Below are 20,983 nucleotides of genomic sequence, written 5' to 3'. Positions count from 1 at the left end.
ACTTGGAAATGAAGCAACTGACAAAGGATTAATCTCCAAAATTTATAAGCAGCTCATGCAGCTCAATATCAAAAAACAAACAACCCAATCCAAAAATGGGCAGAAGACCTAAATAGACATTTCTCCAAAGAAGATATACAGATTGCCAACAAACACATGAAAGGATGCTCAACATCACTAATCATTAGAGAAATGCAAATCAAAACGACAATGAGGCATCAACTCACAACTGTTAGAATGGCCATCATCAAAAAATCTACAAACAATAAGTGCTGGAGAGGGTGTGGAGAAAAGGGAACCCTCTTGCACTGTTGGTGGGAATGTAAATTGACACAGCCACTATGGAGAACAGTATGCAGGTTCCTTAAAAAACTAAAAATAGAACTATCATACGACCCAGCAATCCCACTACTGGGCATATACCCTGAGAAAACCATAATTCAAAAAGAGTCATGTACCAAAATGTTCATTGCAGCTCTATTTACAATAGCCAGGACATGGAAGCAACCTAAGTGTCCATCATTGGATGAATGGATAAAGAAGATGTGGCACATATATACAATGGAATATTCCTCAGCCATAAAAAGAAATGAAACGGAGGTATTTGTAGTGAGGTGGATGGACCTAGAGTCTGTCATACAGAGTGAAGTAAGTCAGAAAGAGAAAAACAAATACCGTATGCTAACACATATATACGGAATCTAAGGAAAAAAAAAAAAGGTCATGAAGAACCTAGTGGCAAGACAGGAATAAAGACACAGACCTACTAGAGAATGGACTTGAGGATATGGGGAGGGGGAAGGGTAAGCTGTGACAAAGTGAGAGAGTGGCATGGACATATATACACTACCAAATGTAAAATAGATAGCTAGTGGAAAGCAGCCGCATAGCACAGGGAGATCAGCTCAGTGCTTTGTGACCACCTAGAGGGGTGGGATAGGGAGGATGGGAGGGAGAGAGACGCAAGAGGGAAGAGATATGGGAACATATGTATATGTATAACTGATTCACTTTGTTATAAAGCAGAAACTAACACACCATTGTAAAGCAATTATACTCCAATAAAGATGTTTAAAAAAAATCTACAAACAATAAATGCTGGAGAGGGTGTGGAGAAAAGGGAACTCTCTTGCACTGTTGGTGGGAATGTAAATTGATACAGCCACTATGGAGAACAGTATGGAGGTTCCTGAAAAAACTACAAATCGAACTACCATACGACCCAGCAATCCCAATACTGGGCATATACCCTGAGAAAACCATAGGTCAAAAAGAGTCATGCACCAAAATGTTCATTGCAGCTCTATTTACAATAGCCAGGACATGGAAGCAACCTAAGTGTCCATCGACAGATGAATGGATAAAGAAGATGTGGCACATATATACAATGGAATATTACTCAGCCATAAAAAGAAACGAAATTGAGTTATTTGTAGTGAGGTGGATGGACCTAGAGTCTGTCATACAGAGTGAAGTAAGTCAGAAAGAGAAAACAAGTACCGTATGCTAACGCATATATATGGAATCTAAAAAAAAAAAAAAGGTTCTGAAGAACCTAGGGGCAGGACAGGAATAAAGACGCAGATGTAGAGAATGGACTTGAGGACACGGGGAGGGGGAAGGGTAAGCTGGGAGGAAGTGAGAGAGTGGCATGGGCTTATATATACTACCAAAGATAAAATAGATAGCTAGTGGGAAGTAGCCGCATAGCATAGGGAGATCAGCTTGGTGCTTTGTGACCACCTAAAGGGGTGGGATAGGGAGGGTGGGAGGGAGATACAAGAGGGAGGAGATATGGGGGTATATGTATATGTATCGCTGATTCACTTTGTTATAAAGCAGAAACTAACACACCATTGTAAAGCAATTATACTCCAATAAAAATTTTAAAAAACAAAAAGGCATATATATGCTGGATTCCAGCAAATCTACTCATAATTTATTCTATGGCAATATTTACCAAATAATATTAAGATATTTATGTAAGATATGGATAAGAATTTCAGTGCAACATATGTTTGTAATCATGAAAATATAGAAACAACTTCAGTACTAATAATAGGTTAAATTATTTATGGTTAACCTAAACAGAAAATACTATATAATTATGAAAAAGAATGAGGTGTATATTTATAGGCTGATAAAGAAAGTATGCTAAGATCTACTAAACTATGACCACTAGGTCCAGAGCAGATATATGGTATTGAATATGATTTCATGCATATAAATAAAAATATAACTTCCATTAGAAGATGCCGCATCATTCCATGCATCAATAACTGAGGGAAAAATGCTTCTGATTATAATTGTAAGGTGTTTCCCATTGTAAGATGCCCCTCAATATCAGAGATTTTGAATTGTACAAAACTGAGTCTTAAACTTGATGAAATACCTATCATATATACATTCATATATATGCATAAAAAGCCTTTTCTGGACAAATACATGAGGAACTACTAAACGTGGCTACCTTGGGGAAGAACTATGGATTTGGAGTATGTAAATGTGTGGAAAGAAGAGTTCTCATTTTACATCATTTCATACTGGTTGATTTTATTTTTATAGATTTATAACATTATACATAAAAGTTTCATGTGTACAACATTATATTTCTATTTCTGTATACACTATGGTGTGCTGGTTGATTTTTAAAATCAATCTAATTTGTTACTATTAATATAAAAACTTAAAAAGACAAAAATTGAAATGCACTTATCTTTTGACCCAGCAATTTCACTTTTAAGAATCTCTACAGTATAAATAATTGTACATGTGTCCACAGATATGTGTAAGAATGTTCATTATGATATGAATTGCAACAGAAGTAGGATATCATGCAACCATTAACAATGATGTACACTGACGAAGAAAACTGATTAAGATATACTGAAAGAAGAAATATTAAAAGACATAAGTGATAAGGTAACATACAGAATAGTATATATTCTATGACTCTACATATGCACAAAGTGTAGAAAAACCAAAATTCTGTGTGTATGTGTATATACGTGTGTGTGTGTATGTATGTGTGTGTGTGTGTGTGTGTGTGTGTATAGAGAGAGAAAGAGAAAGAGAATATGTTGCAAGGGATTCAAATTTACACACCAACTATTAATAGTGGATTCTGTGGGGAAGGGAATGGAATAAAGAAGACATGTTATAAAGGAGATTTTCACTTTTACCCTTGATATGTCTGTATTGTTATTTTTAGTAAAATATGTATTCATGTATTACTGATAAAATTTAAATAGAAAAAATTAAGATTCATTTCAATAAACTTTATACTGTTAATCCACAATTAATATGCAGAAATTTCTCTTGATTACTTCTTAAAATAAGTTGATTAACTGGGCAATCAAAATATAGTCTTTTTGGGGACTTCCCTGGTGGTCCAGTGGTAAAGAATCCACCTTACAATGCAGGGGACACGGGTTCGATCCCTGGTTGGGGAACTAAGATCCCACATGCCACGGGGCAACTAAGCCCATGTGCCACAACTACAGAGCCTGCGTGCCTCAATGAGAGAGGCTGCGTGCCACAAACTACAGAGCCCACGCACCCTGGAGCCCGCGCACCACAACTAGAGAGAAGCCTGCACGCCCCAACGAAGAGCCCACGCGCCGCAACAAATAAAAGATCCCGCATGCCACAACTAAGACCCGATGCAACCAAAAAAAGAAAGAAAATATTTTAAAAAATATAGTCTTTTTGCATACTATTAAAAAGAAATTATCTTTAAAATGTTATTCAATAAATTCTTATCTCAGTGGGAACTTTCACCAATTTCATGGTAGTTGAGTAACACAATTCCTTTTCTAATACTCTCAGGTTTTGTGTTGTAACTGAATGATTAAACATCATTATAAGACAAACAATTCACTGGGAGAAAATACTCGCAACATATATATTAGACAATGGATACCTCTCTGCTAGTTATAAAATACTTCTGCAAATCAATAGCAATTATTTCCTTTTTACATGGAATTAAGCAGTTATCAAACATTTGTGAGTCCAGGGATTCTTAAACATGTTCTAGATTTGATTGCTTGAGAAATACCACCAAAGTTTTCACATTGACTAGGGACAGAGAGAGATACGTACAACTGTTTTCGGAGAACCACCTCAGATATGCAGTTAAGAATACTACTGCACCTTCATTAATTTTATAAGTTACTTTGCTTATAAGCCTCTTCAAATTAGTTAATAATAATATTAGGACAAAGACCAACAACTCCATCACTAAAAAGGAAAAAAAAAAACCAAAACTAGGCAGAAATACGCTTTTGGGTTACTGAAACATACTCAAAGAGTAAGATAGAGGGAAAATAAAGAAATCAGAAAAATTTCCCCTCCGTTTTTTGGACTGGCTGCAAACCTAAAATATATCTCCTTACAATATAGGAGAAAAGAGAAGGAATGAACTTCTTGCCCAGACTATACCATGTCATTCTATAGTTTGTTTAAGGAAGAATTAGGAACGAGCACAATGTTAAAGAAAAATCCTATCTGCTCAGGCATATACCTGAGTAGGATTACCTTTGGGCCAGGAAGACCTGGAAGACCAATGCCTGAAATACCAGGATCACCTTTTTCTCCTTTCTGTCCAGGTAATCCCGGGGATCCAGGTTGTCCAGGAACTCCAGGAGGTCCAGGAGACCCTTTTGCACCCTGGGGGCCTGTTAGAAACATGTAATATGCAATCTTTTAAAAAATATTGTTTGTGGGATATATATCATGCACATGACCAAGCAAAAAGATTTTTAAAAAGAATTCTGCAAATTCTGATATATATAATAATGAGCTTTACAACCAGGATTATATAAAAGCCTATTTTTCAAGGAAGTTTAAGTGAAAGGGGGTATAGCTGGAGAAAAAAATGTAAGTTTGTGAATTCTTTCTAAAGCTCTGTCTCTTAATTAGCACTTCAAATATTTGGGTAATGAGAGAGCTCTACCCACTGACTGCCTTAGATATTGTCTCAGTTTGACTCTATCAATACCAGTCTCATTTCTAATAACAAAGATAGTGAACCATCTTCCATTAATGGAACTAAACATTTGGGAAATTTTCATCACTCACCTGGAAAACCCATATCACCTATGTTTCCTTTAAGTCCAGGAGGTCCTGTAAGCCCTGGCTTCCCAGGGAGACCAGGGTTACCCTTGGGACCTACAAAAGTCAAATTGGTAAAATTAAGACAACTCAGCAATATTAAGGTTGCCTGGTTTCCTGGTGTCGGTTGTAATTAAAATGCAAGCGTGAGATTGAATGGATTAAATCTTAACATATGATTAAGTTCCACAGATCTAACTCAGCATAAAACAGGTAAGATTTACCTAAGAAATCTCTTTAGGAACATATTACAATATAATCATGGTAACAGAGGTTTCCCAATACAAATTTATTTTAAAAATGCAAAACTTTCACCAAGACACCTTGTTTCTTGCCCTAAAACTATTCCAGTCACCTGAAATCTTATTTGTTGTTTGTGTATAAGTAAGTACCTTACTATATTTATCACAGGTAAATCCAATATAAAGGGACTCTTTAAAAGATTCAGAAGTGGCATTCCCATGTAGAGCCTGACCATGTGAGACCAGAAGAGGAAAGTGGTAACCTGTCATGATACACCCTCAGCACATTAGGCCAGGGATAGACAAGAGTTGATGGAGAAGTACTGGACTATCTCCCCCCAACAGTCATGGCTGTTGTGTTTACACATTCTTCCCAGAGCTTAGATACTTGAGGCTCTGTGGTGTCACCCAGGTATTTTCCAAGGACCACAGTGTTGCCTTAAATATTATTTTCTTTTATTTTTCCTTTCACACTGTCTTCCAGCTTGGGGAAGAAAATGCAAAATATGTGAAGGATAGAAAAGGAGATAATTTCTCCTTCCCACTACATCAAGGTAATGCAGTACCGAGTCCAGAACAGAATAACTGACCCAAAGGGCTCTTACAAAGATGGAGATGAGCTACTCTTTATTCCTTAGGGGCCCAACCCAAAGAAAATGGCTTAAGAAGCAGCAAGAAAGAGTTTTATTAGAAATAAGAAAAAAAATCCATGTTGACTGTAAGAGTGATTAATGCTATAACACATTACCAAGTTAGATTGTGAAATTTTTATCCCTAGAAACTTTTAAGAATAGAATTGGCAGCCATCTGTTTCACATAGTTTAATGATTGACTTGTCTGAAGACAGAGAACTGGAAAGGGTGAATTCTTTAGGCTCCTACCAGATAACCTGTCTTATTTACATATGCTGCAATGGATATAAATAAAACACAGCACCTTACTTGGATGTACTTCTGATTTTGCGTACACACTGATGCCACAAAAAGAAGAAACTGAGCAAAGCAAAATATTCTACAAATCTTCTGTTGACACTTGGGCCAAATGGCAACATTTCTGTTAAGGAGAGGTCCGGTATCTCAGTAACTACCCAAGCATGTTGCCATGACCAGATTCAAAACATCATTACACACGATAAATACATAATTACTTTGTTCCAGGGTTCAGGATCAACCACCCAGTTGCTACAGGTGGTTTATCACACTTACCCGATGGTCCTGGTAATCCAGGTTGTCCACTCAGTCCAGGTTGCCCTGGGTCTCCAGGCGAACCCTGATAACCTTTTGGCCCTGCAACTCCAGGAATACCTTCCAAGGATGAGTATAAGAAAGACAAGTTAGGCTGATATCATTAAATAAATCTGGTGAAGCAAGCTAACCAAACTCTGAAATATGAATGAAATACAGTGATATTCTGATATAGTATGAACCAACAGCACTGGACTCACTAAAATCCCCCACTTCTTTATTTAGCTACCATTAAGAATTGCAGAGCACTCAATAATTAAGTCACTTTCCTCTTTGGGCCTCAGTTTCTTACACTGTAAAATGAAGGAATTGGGGAAGATTATCCCTAAGCTGTCTCTTAGATTCTATAACTATCCTTAATAACCCTATATCACAGGCAAATACAGTTTACTGCCTCTGTTTTGCAGAAGGCATAATGGAAAGAGAAGAGAAGCCTTGCAAGAAGTAAGTCAAGAAAGGTGTCTCACTTTCACAAGAATACAAAATTAGGTGGCTTTGCCTCTTTCATGACTGTATACAAAATCACAGTAATGTCTTAACACTCTTTTTTGAGGAGAAATCCCACCAGGTCCTGCTCATAGGGAAGCTTATAACATCTGTGTACACACACACCTGCACACACACTCACACGCGGACTGACAGTAGTAATGGTTACAACACAGAAAGAGTCACAAACTTTACTATGATCTGCAAATAAACATAGATAGTTTTTAAAGTTCCATGTTGTTTGAAAGACTATTCTATATAGATTGGATTGTGTTTTATTTACTGATCTGTGCTTATTCATATTTTCTGGTGCTTTGTTATGAATATATTATCCTTTTATAAAAAGAAAAAAGGACTTCTAAATGTTAAAAACCTGTTACACTTCATACCTTATTTGCTTCTAATAAAATAACTATAACAACACAGTCATTCCCTAGACCTACTTTCAGCGACCTCCCCCAGAGCTGAGCTTGGCTGTTCATAGTCCAATACTTGTTTATTCTTCCAGGGTAGAATAACAATGAACTGTACTTAAAAGTCAAGCATGATGTGGATATCAAAACACTGCAGGGCAACAAAGTACCACTCATCCTCATCTGGTTTCAAGGCGAAAAAGTTTAAAGGACCAGCAAATTTTCCAAACACTGAAATCTGTTTTCCAAGTAATTCTGGCTATATATCTTTTTTCTCTTGACCACATCCTATATACTATTTTCTGGAAGGCCTGAAAGTGACTGTCTATTTTAAAACCTCATAGTTTGTGACAGATAAACTACAAAGAAAGTACTCAAACAAAAGTTGATCAGTGAAATCAGTGAAAATTAATTTTCGTTACCAAAATTTGATGCACCTAACTGCCTTTTGTTGGTGAGTCCTGGATTACAAGTCACTGTCCATGCTATTAAAAATTAAAATTCATATATAGCAGGAAACACATTAACAAATAAATGCATTCACTCACCTGGTAGGCCAGGGTCCCCTTTCTCTCCTTTTGAGCCCAGCAGATCTGGATCCATTGGTCCAGGAAGGCCTGGAAGGCCGGGCTCTCCTTTACTACCTTTCTCTCCTGCAGGGCCAGGAAGTCCTGGCTGACCCTGCAAACCATCATCACCTAAACCCAACATGTGTGGGGAAGACAAAGCAGATCAGATTTATCCATCCAGGATTAATGCATATATAAAGATTATTCATATGTTACATAGTTGGGTAGGCCACTGACCACCCAAAACACTTAGGCACCTTATTTACTGCCTATAAATAACTCGAGCTCACACACACTTTTACACTCAAATAACAGTCTCTCTTCTGGGATTCTCTGACAATTACAAAGACTGTAAAAAGTAAAAATTTAATCCCTATATTCTGTTATTTTGAGCTAAGCACTTACCATGTTTCATAGTATTCAAGCTAAGCATACCACCAAACTTAAAACAGTACCTATTTAAATGCCATGAAAATACAAGAAACAAAATACAAGTAAGCATTGCTCATTTTAAAGCAGTCAAATAAAAATATTCTGTATCGACATAAAGTAAAATATTTAATTTTCTTTCTTTCATGCATCTGCCAGCAAACCCTGAATATTACCTTTGAGACCAGGAACACCACTCCTGCCAGGAATTCCCAAAGGTCCTGTTGGGCCTGGAGGTCCCATCATACCCATTTCACCTTTGGCACCTTTTAAGAATATCGATAAGTATCTTTTACCTTTCCTTGACCTTGGAAAGATAAAAGATAAGTTTAAAGATGTCAACTGGAAAACTATTGAGACTTGGAGGGAAGGCACTAAGTTTCACCCCTTTCCAACTACTGTAACCTTAGTGGCCACTACTGCCTATATCATTGTGGTAGTTAGTCTCTAAAGATGGTCCCCAAATGAACCACACTTCCCAGTATACACAGCCTAGAGTAGCCTTCTCCCCTTGAATTTGGGATGACTCTGTGCCTTACCCTTGACTAAGTGACACTGTATGACTCCCAATGCTAGATCATAAGAAGTCTTGCAGCTTCCATCTGTGGCTCTTAGTACACTCACTTTCAGTTTTGGGGATTCTCTCTTTTGGAAGCCAGCTGCCCTGGAAGGAGAGCAGCTACCCTGATACTACCATAATGCGAAGTACCACTATGGATAATGAGATACCATGTGAGGAGGCCAATGAACACTCAGGTGTCAGAGAAGTAGATCCTTCAACCCCAACCACTCCAGCTGATGCCATGTGGATCAGAGATAAACAACCCTGGCAAGCCATCCCTTAATTCCTGACCCACAAACCTTGAGCAAAATTAAAAGGTTGATTTAAATCATTAAATTTTGGGGTCATTTGTTACACAGCAATATATAACTGGAGCCCTCAGAGAGAAAAAGTGTAATGCAAATAGCAAAGTGAGTTTCCTACAATCAAAGACATTTAACACTTTTCCTTAAAGGATAGTGTCAATCCAGAAAAGTACAAGAGGGTAATATACCAGAGTCATATTAGTTTTAATTTCCTGAATCCAAAATCAGGGAAGACTAAAAACTTACCTGGAAAGCCAGAGGCACCTGCTTTTCCTGGGAACCCTGGTGATCCTGGGGGTCCCATAGGACCTGGTGCTCCAGGGATCCCTGGACTGCCTCTCTCACCAGGGGGTCCTGGAACATCAAATCCAGGAGGCCCTGGATCCCCCTTCTCTCCTGGTATTCCATGCAAGCCTAGTTAATACAAACCAATATTAAGAAGTATTGAAGCAGTTTTAAGAGATGTATCTGGTTATTTTTCTAGCAAACAAGTGATAGAATCCTGTATATAACAAACCTAACAGTGAGTTAGAGATACTTTTGGCATCATGCGCAGAAAATAACCAACAATAAAACTTTAGGATTCTCAAGTATATTTCTCTAAGAAGGTGCTTCTGAAATTATTTCTCATGAATGACCAATCTTTTCTTAATTCCTGGTCCATCATGGACTATTTTTTTCATAAAACACAATAAAAATTACTAAAATACTAAAATAAAGAAATCAAAGACACATAAAATACAATCCTACCTTTTGGTTACTATATTCAATAAATACAATTACACTGTCAAACTGCTATAAAAGTTTCTAAATGCTTACTCTCTACTTCTTCTAATTCCAGTGCAGACTGGTAACAAACAGTTTGTAATTCGACACTGGTCCATTGACCACACTTGGATTTGCACTGCTCTAAGGTATTATGAATTATAAAGATGTATATCTATAATCCATAAAAAGATTAATTACTGAATAAGTAAGTTACATGGGCCCTTTTGACTTTATTTTGGCTTTGTTTTACATGTTGTTTTAATAATACATTATTATTAGTCTTTGTTGTTAACTTCTGTTTCACAGTAATCCAGCCAGGATTTTATAGAAAAAATATGTCATTGCAAAAATATACTCCAGAAAACAAGGTGGTTAAAAAAGAATATGTTTAGTGAAAAGAATTACACCACGGTGCAAGTTCCCACTCCAATACCTATCAGCTACGTGACTTATTAAGTCACTTAATGTTGTTGGTTCTCATCTGTTAAATGGGGATGTGCCATAACTGACTGAAAGCTGCGGGATGAAACAGGTGACCATTCCAAGCATCCCTTCAACAATAAGACCGAATTTTATTACTGTTGAAGATTCACAGACAATTATTTTTATAAGAGAGCAAGATGCTGGCATTTTAAGACCTGTTTGATGTCATATACCAGCATGCCTTTAAACTGATTAAATTCACTTTGAGGATTAGAGAATTCCATTTAGTGGGTACAGTAGTAATGATTCCAATGCTGCCATTTCATAGTAAAAAGATTATTAAAAGGGGAGAGATATTTTATATTATTATATTTATGAAATATGATGAGATACCTAATCATGTGCACAATTATAGCCCTACATGAATCACTGTCTATTGTTATACTACAGCCCAAGTAGTTTTTTCTTTTTACTTTTTTTTCTTTTAATTAATTAATTAATTAATTATTTTATTTTTGGCTGCATTGGGTCTTCGTTTCCGTGCGAGGGCTTTTTCGACTTGCAGCGTGCGGGGGCCGCTCTTCATCGCGGTGCGCGGGCCTCTCAGTGTCGCGGCCTCTCCCGTTGTGGAGCACAGGCTCCAGACGCGCAGGCTCAGCAGCTGTGGCTCACGGGCCCAGTTGCTCCGCGGCATGTGGGATCCTCCCAGACCAGGGCTCGAACCCGTGTTCCCTGCATTGGCAGGCAGACTCTCAACCGCTGCGCCACCAGGGAAGCCCCAAGTAGTTTTTAATAGCTGAGTTTTCAAGATAACTAACTAGTCCTTTGAAATATGCTCCAAGAGAGCGGTTCTACAAAATAATTAAAAGAAACCAAAGACTTCAATCTGGAGAAATCTTGTTTTCCAAGTTTAAAGCTTTAAGATATGGCTTTTGGGAAAAAAAAAAAAAGATGAATAAGGTCTGAGGATTTAATGTATAACATGGTGACTATCATTGATAATACTGTATTGTATAACTGCAACTTGCTAATAGAGTAGAACTTAAGGGTTCTCACACACAGAAAGCGGAAAATATGTGAGGTGATGGATGTGTTAACTTGATTGTGAAAATCCTTTCGCCATGTATACATATATCAAATAATAACATTGTACGTTTGAAATACATTACAATTCTATTTGTCTATTATACCTCAATAGAGCTCAAAGGTTAATAAATCAAAGGAAATATCCTATTTACAGTTTCTCAGAACCATTTTCATGAAATATCTCTTGCATCTTTTACGATGATCCTATTATATTTGAATGATATTTTCTATTTGCTCTAATATAATAAATTCTCAATATTAAAAAAGAAAAAGATAAGGCTTTTGAGAGAGAACTACAGTACCTGGCAGACCTGAAGTTCAAGAGGCAGGAAGTTACAGTTCAGCAGCAAGATGAACCACCCAAGCAGAAGCAAGTTGCAAAAAGATTCATTAGGTTAGGAAACAAAACTAACCATGTAAAGATTAGAACAAAAAGTCTACGAATAGAATTTATTAGACATTGATTCACTACTAACATATATTAGTAATCAGTAAAGAAATTTATTTTAGGCATTTGCTCAGATGCTCATATAACATATAGTATAAATGTGTTTGCCAACAGAGACACAATAAAATATTTACATTCACAAAAAGTAATACTTTTTGATGAAGATCAGCTTTACACTCTTGTTTACCTCTGATCTTTATATTGCTGTGAATGATCACTTTGGAATTTAAGCTCCTAAAGGTTAGTTAGAATTTAAAAATAAACTTGATTTTATACTGTAACAGGTTAGGTACAGATAACTCAATAATTATTTATTAGTGCAGTCTATGATTAAGCAAACTACATGTACTAGGCAAAGATCTCTGCATTATCATTAGTAGTAGTAACAGATATTATGCTGCGTTTTTCACAGCATAGATCTTTTCCATGACTACGTCAGGAATTGGCATCCTGGTAAGATCCAGAATGAAGAAAGTCAATATAAATTCAAAGCTCTGCTGAATCTCCTTACACAATAAAAGGAATTACATGGATATATCTATAGAGGCTAAGTACATTAGAGGTGTATAATGCTCTAAATTTATTTGCAGCCAAATGGAATGAGTTTATGGAAAAAAAAAAAGAAAATTCCAAAAACATGCATTATCTGTGAAAACTTTACATACACACACACACACACACACACACACACACACACACAGCCCAAGGGTTTTATAGCCAACAAAAGTTAGAAAACTACAATGTACTCTCCTTCACCTATAAAAATGACACGACTAATTCCTTGTTCCTCTGATTCACATTAGTGGTGATGAGCCTGAGCTGATTCAGCCATGCACGTGTTCCTGAGACTGGGCAAGTGTTACAACACATTTAACTCAGGTTAGGGTATTATCTGTAGACGTGGAATTGAGTATATTTAACTGACCTCTAAAAAGATTAACTAAAGCAATTATCTTCTAGTTAGTGGCCAGACCAAATAACAAGAACCAACAACTTCCATTTCTGCCTGGGTAACTAGGGCATGGGATGAAAAGCATTTTGTTTCTTGTCCCTCGGCATTTTTAAAAAATTTTATTTCTCTACTGCCAAATGAGGAATTGATATTCAACACATCTTTAACTTATAAACATGCATTAAACTGTACAGCCTGCTTTGGAAAAGAGAATGACAGATAGTAAAGCTTAATTAAATAATAGAAAACTGGAGTCAAAAGAAAAGCCTGAAAAGCATATATTTCTGGAGAAATGACAACATAGAATACTTTGCATTAAGTTTTCTACTGCAAAATGAAACACAGCAAGTATATTTAATAAGCTTCTTATTAAAAAAAATTGGTAGTTAGGATTTCAGCCATGCAGTATAAGTCAGGTGTATCAAGATATTAGTAGTAGCCTTGCTGATCATCCTGTTATTGAGATGTACAAACAGAAATTATGGTATTTTTGAAACGGACTAAGATAATATTCTGCTTCGGTGAACAAATAAAATTTACTTTAAAAGTGAGTATATGTTGCTATTATCAAATATAAAATGTGCTCATCCTGTGGTAAAAAAAAAATTGTGATTTGAGAACATTTCTATATTAATAAGAATGCATTCAATACATTTTCATGGCAGTTGCTGTTAACTTCATTTGTTTGTTGAACCATATTAAAGATCTTCAATTCTGTAGCAAAATATATATTTACAGAGGGAAGAGATGAGATTAAATTCAGCATCATTACTTTTCCCCCTGCCCATTCTATATGGACTTTATAAATATACCTATATATCCATCAGTTAAAAAGAAACAACATTAGATGAATGAAACATCGTAGAGTATTAGCTAAATTTGAAAAGGCATAAAGCACAAATGAATGTATTTTTATTTTGTTCATATTGGTATTAACAGTGGTCTCTTTTTATTCTTGCTAAGCTGTGATTTAAGAATTCAAAATGCTTCCAAAACCTCATGCAATTTTGGTAAATAAAATAAATGACAAAACACAACAGAAATGATAAATTCATTTTAGCCATTTTGTGAAACAGCGGGCCAAGACTATAATAGCCAACCCTAAAAATTAATTGTTTTCTCTCAAGATCCCTCTGCTAGTTGGACAGATGGTTTTCTCATGAATGTTGAAGCACTTACTTTTTAACAAGCTGGTTCAAAGCAACACTGTAAGTTTTCTTATTTCTAAATCAGTAGTGACATGTTAGGGGCCACTAAAAAAAAGGTATAATGTGCCATAAAATAAATGTTTAAAATAGGACATAAGCAAAAATAACCTTTACTTTCCAGGCTTTTTATATTGTTAATCAGTGTTTCTAGATTTTTAGCATAATAACTAACAAAATACCTATTGGCATTTAAGGTCAGAAAATATATTCCATTGTTTCAAAGTCAATGTATGTATATCTGAACGGTGCGTTTAAGTCATCCGATGTATTCATGTGAAGTAAGGAATGATTAAATGTTCCATATTTGTTTTAATTTCATATATTATTATAGTGATTTGCAATAACATAATCTTGGCCCAAGTGTGGCCCTTACTATGCCAGCCTAGATTAAGATAAAAATAATTCACATCACCAGATGGCTCAGAATCCACAAACTCGAGTAAGCTCTCACACAAACATAGAGGAATCATATGATTCTCTATTAGGTTACAAGCTGACAAAACTTTTCTGAGTATTCATATTAAAAAAAAAACCTTAGCGTGCTTATGAGTTGCAAAGTAAATGCTGATTTATGGGCAAAAGAAGAGAAAATTCAAGTAAACTCACTTGTTTTATTTAAAAAATTGAGAATGCCTAAGAAATATTTTTCAAAGGACTTTTTTAACCCTAGTTCTCATGTGCTAAGAAATGTTATGAGGTTCCACAAAGGTCTATTAATGCCATATAGCTACTCAGGTCTGAAATGATTAGCACCAGAAGGTCTGGGATTCCAAGGCTATGACTAGCTCAATGATTATAAGCCACGGCAACACATTGCAATTGTTAAATTGCACTGTTGTTAATAGATCAATTTTAAATTAACAGGGAGGGGAAATATCAGGGATTAAAGTAGCTCTTATGTTGTGATCTGTGCTCTTTCACTTTTACATAATTATATAAGTGGACATGTTAACTCTCAAATCTGTTTTCTGGAAGACCGTTACATAGGTTACACTTTATTGAGGGGCTAATCAACCTCTACATAATTAGTGCTACAAAATGCACATTTACTCCAATCTTACCAGGTTGACCTATTGGTCCAGGAATTCCTGGTGGCCCTGGTGGTCCCTGAACACCTGTTCCTGGCAGCCCAGGAGGTCCCATTGCCCCAGGTTGTCCATTTGGTCCAATGTCACCTTTAAGGAATAAATATAGTTTAGATATTAAAAACAACAATAGCTGAGTCACTAGCCTTTAGCATTGGTTCACAAAGTTATAATTACAATGATTTTGTAGTATGTTTTATCATATGTTTGCTAAATATCAAGTTTCAGAATCAGTTATGTCATATCCAGAAAATTTCTACTTGAATTCTCATTGAAAATGCAGTATATTTGCAGACAAATCTGGGGAGAATTGACTGTCTCTTCCCATCTACACATATGATTTATCAACCAATTAATTCTACCCTTTTTCAAGTTGTTAATAATAGAGTTTTAATTTTTCCCACAAATACATTAGGCACATTTTGTTTTATTAATTTCTAGATATGATATAGATTTTTTGCAAATTATACTTTATTTCTTATTTATTTCAATATTTACAAACACACCATTCTATTTGTCACAATGATATTTTGCACGTTATTTCTGCTACCTGGAACATCCTTCCCTAAAGATTCAGTTCAAATGTCACCTTGTATATGAAGCTTCCCAAGGCACCTTAGATGCGGTCCTGAACAAAAGTAACATATGAGGTAAACTGAATGCTTCCAAAGTCATCATTTTTTTCTTTTTTGTTTAATGATTCCAATGTTCAGTCTTAAGCACATTTTCTTCCTCATATAGTTCTTTCCTGATGGATATTAGCCTTATTAATTTATAATTGGTCACTATGTTGCCTTGAAAATGTTGTATCAATTTCTCCTATAGTTTAGTCACTAAGTTCTGATACCCAGCCACTTGTGTAAGTATATCTGGTGGGTGAACTTTTATTGTGATCTGCTTGCTGTGTTTTGACTATGGTCTATTGGTCCAAAACATTAGTGATACATATTCATAAAAGTTCCTGTTGAGATAAACACTATCATGGTGATGCCACCTAGATTTTCCTATAGTAGACAACAATCTCTGAGATCTTCAAGAGCGGAGTCTATGCCTTTGTGTTTCTAACGATTCAAGTAGTAATAGACACAGAATAAGAACATAATGAATGTTTGAGGAATAAAGGAATTACGTGGCAGAAAGCCCCAAAGTCTTTTTTTTCTAGCACCTTAGGAACTGTACTGAGGTTTTAATATTTGAGAATGATTCCTATTAGGATATGGGGATCCTATACTTCCTTTCAAAGGTTAGGCAAATGCTTGATAAAGAGCTGATGTTTAAAATGGGCTTCAACCCCTTTCTTCCCAACCTCTGTCTCAAGGATATTTTCATAAACAAAGTATAATGAGTGAGTAATTTCCATATGGAGATTGTTTGCCACATAGCTTATCTTTTGAAATGTTTCTATCTGCAAGTTTTGGGGGTCACAGGTTTAAGCTGGGGGAGGTAACTGATGGGAAACACTATCTGTAACTTTGAGTGTTACAGTTTATAGCCGGCCAGAATTGTGTACTCAAAGACAGGAAGGTATTTTTAAAAGTGCTTATCTGAGAACAATTTGTATTGGGTTAGTTTGGGGCTCTTGCTGGCAGAATATAGCCTGATTAAATTTGGCTATGCTGTTTTATTGCTTTAATAGGAATCAATCCAACATGTTTCAGAAGCATGGGGTTCTTCAGATTATTTTCTGGGGGCCAAAACGTTGACCAGGAGAGTCTAGTTCCTTGCAAACCAGAAAGGAAAAAAAAAAAAAAACAACTGCCAAACCAGTTAGACTAATTCTATTCATATATATATAATTAGGGAAATCAAAATCAAGGGGATAGAAGAAACCAATAAAGAAATGAGCAAAGGACATGAGCAGTTTACAGGAAAAAATATGTATGTCCTTTAAACATATGAAAAGATGGTCAATTTCCCCCATAATAATGGAAATACAAATTTTAAACTACCCTGAGAGTAAAGGAAAAGGACCTAGTATATCCAAAGAAATTTTTAAAAAAGAACAAAGTTGGAGAACTTACATTACCTGACATCAAGTCTTACTGCAAAGCTACTGTAATATAAACAGTTGGTAGGAACTTAAGGGTAGTAAGATAGATAAGCAGAACTGACAGCACAGAAATACACCCACACATAAACAGCCATTTGATTTTTGACACAGACACCAAAATAATCCAATGAGGAGGGAGCTATTTTAAATAAATGATGCTAAGCAAAAATTATTTCAAATGGATGATAGTCTCCAACATAAAAGCTAAAACTATAAAATTTACAAAATAAAAAAGAATATATTTGCAACTTTGGAACAGGGAAAGTTTTTTTAGATAAAACACAGAAAATAATAATCAAATAAGAAAAAAATTGATAAATGAAAAATCAAATAAAATTAAAACTTTTGCTCATCAAAATACACTAGGCAAGCCAGATAGGGATAAAATACTCATAAACATGTATTTGACAAAGAACCAGTATGCAGGATACGTAAAGGTCACTTCCAACTTAACAATAAAAAGAGAAACAACCCATATTTTAAAGTGGGAAAAATATCTGAATATGTAAATAATTCACTAGTACATGTAAAAGAGCTCAACATCATTAGTCATCAGGGAAATGCAAACTAAAGCCAAAATACGTTACCTACATACCTACTAAAATTCAAAAATGAAAAGACTGATAAAACCAAATGTTGGAGAGAATGTGGAACAACTGAAACTTTCATACCGTATTGGTTAGAAAATGATACAACCATTTTGGGAAAAGGTCTAGTAATTTCTTTTTTCTATTATTGAGTTATAGTTGATTTACAATATTATATAAGTTTCAGGTGCACAACATAGTGATTCACAATTTTAAAGGTTATACTCCATTTATAGTTATTATAAAATATTGGCTCTATTCTCCCTGTGCTGTACAATATATCCTTGTAGCTTATTTATTTTATAGTACATAGTAGTTTGTACCTCTTAATCCCCTACCCTATCTTACCCCTGCCCCTTCCCTCTCCCCACCGGTAACCACTAGTTTGTTCTCTATTTCTGTGAGACTGTTTCCTGTTTGTTATATTCACTATTTTGTCTTATTTTTTAGATTCTACATATAAGTTCTATCATACAGTATTTGTCTTTCTCTGTCTGACTTATTTCACTAAGCATAACACCCTCCAAGTCCATTCATGTTGTTGCAAATGGCACAATTTCATTCATTTTTATGGTTGAGTAATATTCCATTGTATATCTGTGCCACATCTTCTTTATCCATTCATCTGCTGATGGGCATTTAGGTTGCTTTCATGACCTGGCTATTGTAAATAGTGCTGCAATGAACTTTGGGGTGCATGTGTCATTCTGAATTATGGTTTTCTCTGGATATATGCCCAGGAGTGGGATCGCTGGATCATATGGTAGTTCTACTTTTAGTTTTTTGAGAAACTTCCATACTGTTTTCTACAGTGGGCGTACCAATTTACATTCCTACCAACGATGTACAAGGGTTCCCTGAAAAAGGTCTAGTAGTGTCTTATACAACTAACATGCACCTGTCTTATGACCCAACAATTCTACTCTTAGGTATTTACTCAAGCATAATGAAAGCACATATCCATTAAAAAAAAGTTGTAAAAGAATGTTCTTAAGAGTTTCACTCATAATAGCCAAACACTTTGACACAGTCCAGGTGTCCATCAACAGAGAATGGATAAACAAACTTTGGTATACTTATAAAATGAAATGCTCATGAAAAAAAATAAAGGACTACTGATAAACACAACAACATGAATGAATCTCAAAAACAGTAATCTGAGTGAAGGAAGCCTTACAAAGAAAGTACATGCTGTATAATTCCAAAGGATTTCTAGAACAGGTAGAATTAATTTTTGATGAAAAAAATCATTACTGTATGGTTGCCACTGTGGATGTTGGGGTTAGGACTGAGGAAAGGGGCGAAAGGGAAATTTCTGGGATCATATCTTGATAGGGGTTTGGTTAAACAGGAGTATGCATCTGTTAAAATCCAGAAAATGTACCCTTAAGATTTGCACATTTCATTTTTTTTAACATCTTTATTGGAGTATAACTGCTTTACAATGGTGTGTTAGTTTCTGCTTTATAACAAAATGAATCAGTTATACATATACATATATCCCCACATCTCTTCCCTCTTGCATCTCCCTCCCACCCTCCCTATCCCACCCCTCCAGGTGGTCACAAAGCACCGAGCTGATCTCCCTGTGCTATGTGGCTGCTTCCCACTAGCTATCTATTTTACATTTGGTAGTGTATCAAAAGAAAAAGAACAACCATAGACATGCATGCTGCAGTATTTAGGGAGAAGTGCATTGCAATTGTAATTTACTTTGAAATGCATTAAAAATAAGTCAATGAAAGGAGAAAGGGATGAACAAATACGTGACAAATCATGCATAGTAAAATGTTGATAGTAGAATATCAATGGTGGGTATACAGTAGTCACTGTAAAATTCTTTCTACTTTGCTATATATAAAAAAATTTTTAAAATTAAATGTTGGCAGAGAGATAAAATGTGAATTGTAGAATCTAGGTGGTAGATAGATGGGTTTTCACTGTACAATTCTTGTTAATTTTTCTGAGTTTGAGATTTTTCACAATAAAATATTTAAAAAACTATACCGATATACCTACTTGTTTCCAACAGTTTGGCAAAAATCCAAGAGTTTATCAACATACTCATTTAGCAAGGCTGTGGGGAAACAAGCACGCACATACATTTTTGGGGGGAGTGTAAAAAGGTACAAATGGAGAGGAATCAGTCAATATCTAGAAATGCATTTGCCCTTCCATTCAGAAAACCCATTTTTATTACTCTATTCTAACATTACACCTGTACACACATGAAATAACATGTATGCAAGATTATTCAGTGTGGCATTATTTCTAATAAGAAAATATTGCCAAAAACACAGTCTAGCAACTAGCAACTGGTAGAATAAACCATGGCATGCCCAAGCAATTCAATACTAGGCAACTATTTTTAAAAAATCACAATCTCTATGTACTAACATGGAGGATTCTCTAGAATATAAAGTTAAATGAAATAAGTAAAGTGCAAAAGGTAGTACTCTATCTTTTGAGAAAGGTAGAGAATAAAAATATATATATTCTTCTTTAGCACAGGGAGATCAGCTCGGTGCTTTGTGACCACCTAGAGGGGTGGGATAGGGAGGGTGGGAGGGAGACGCAAGAGGGAGGAGATATGGGGATATATGTATATGTATAGCTGATTCACTTTGTTATAAAACAGAAACTAACACACCATTGTAAAGCAATTATACGCCAATAAAGATGTTAAACTATATATATGTATATATATATTCTTATTGGCTTGTATTCGTATGAAGGAACACCAGAAGGATAAATAAGTAACTAAAAAATGGCTACATGTGGGATGGGGAGGCACATAGTGGATGGATATGGGGTAAAGGGAAGACTTTTACAAAAGTGTTACTTCAATACATATATGATTGTATCATCTATACAATGAAATAAAACACAACATATACCAATGGAGGATTAAAAAAAAAAAGCCATGATAGAGTGGCAGCATGGGCTTTCTAGTTAATTGGGATTATCACCCATAAACTGTCACAACAGTTTCAATTTCCATAAATTTAAAAGCA

General features: G+C 35.5%; 1 protein-coding gene across 1 annotated transcript in view; it reads right to left on the bottom strand.

Annotated features, from left to right (window-relative positions):
* COL4A5 (collagen type IV alpha 5 chain) overlaps positions 1 to 20,983 on the bottom strand; it is a 250,955-nt gene that overhangs the window by 43,934 nt on the left and 186,038 nt on the right. Inside the window, exons 30-36 of the mRNA XM_068532465.1 lie at positions 15,309 to 15,422; positions 9,609 to 9,776; positions 8,672 to 8,761; positions 8,046 to 8,195; positions 6,560 to 6,658; positions 5,080 to 5,169; positions 4,537 to 4,676 (exon numbers count right to left, since the gene is read on the bottom strand). Coding sequence (XP_068388566.1) covers positions 4,537 to 4,676; positions 5,080 to 5,169; positions 6,560 to 6,658; positions 8,046 to 8,195; positions 8,672 to 8,761; positions 9,609 to 9,776; positions 15,309 to 15,422 — 851 coding nt within the window. The remainder of the gene's footprint in view (positions 1 to 4,536; positions 4,677 to 5,079; positions 5,170 to 6,559; positions 6,659 to 8,045; positions 8,196 to 8,671; positions 8,762 to 9,608; positions 9,777 to 15,308; positions 15,423 to 20,983) is intronic.

Source organism: Eschrichtius robustus, chromosome X, assembly GCF_028021215.1.
Source record: "Eschrichtius robustus isolate mEscRob2 chromosome X, mEscRob2.pri, whole genome shotgun sequence".
In the NCBI taxonomy this organism is placed as follows: Eukaryota; Metazoa; Chordata; class Mammalia; order Artiodactyla; family Eschrichtiidae; genus Eschrichtius; species Eschrichtius robustus.
This window is presented reverse-complemented; position numbering and strand designations above follow the sequence as displayed.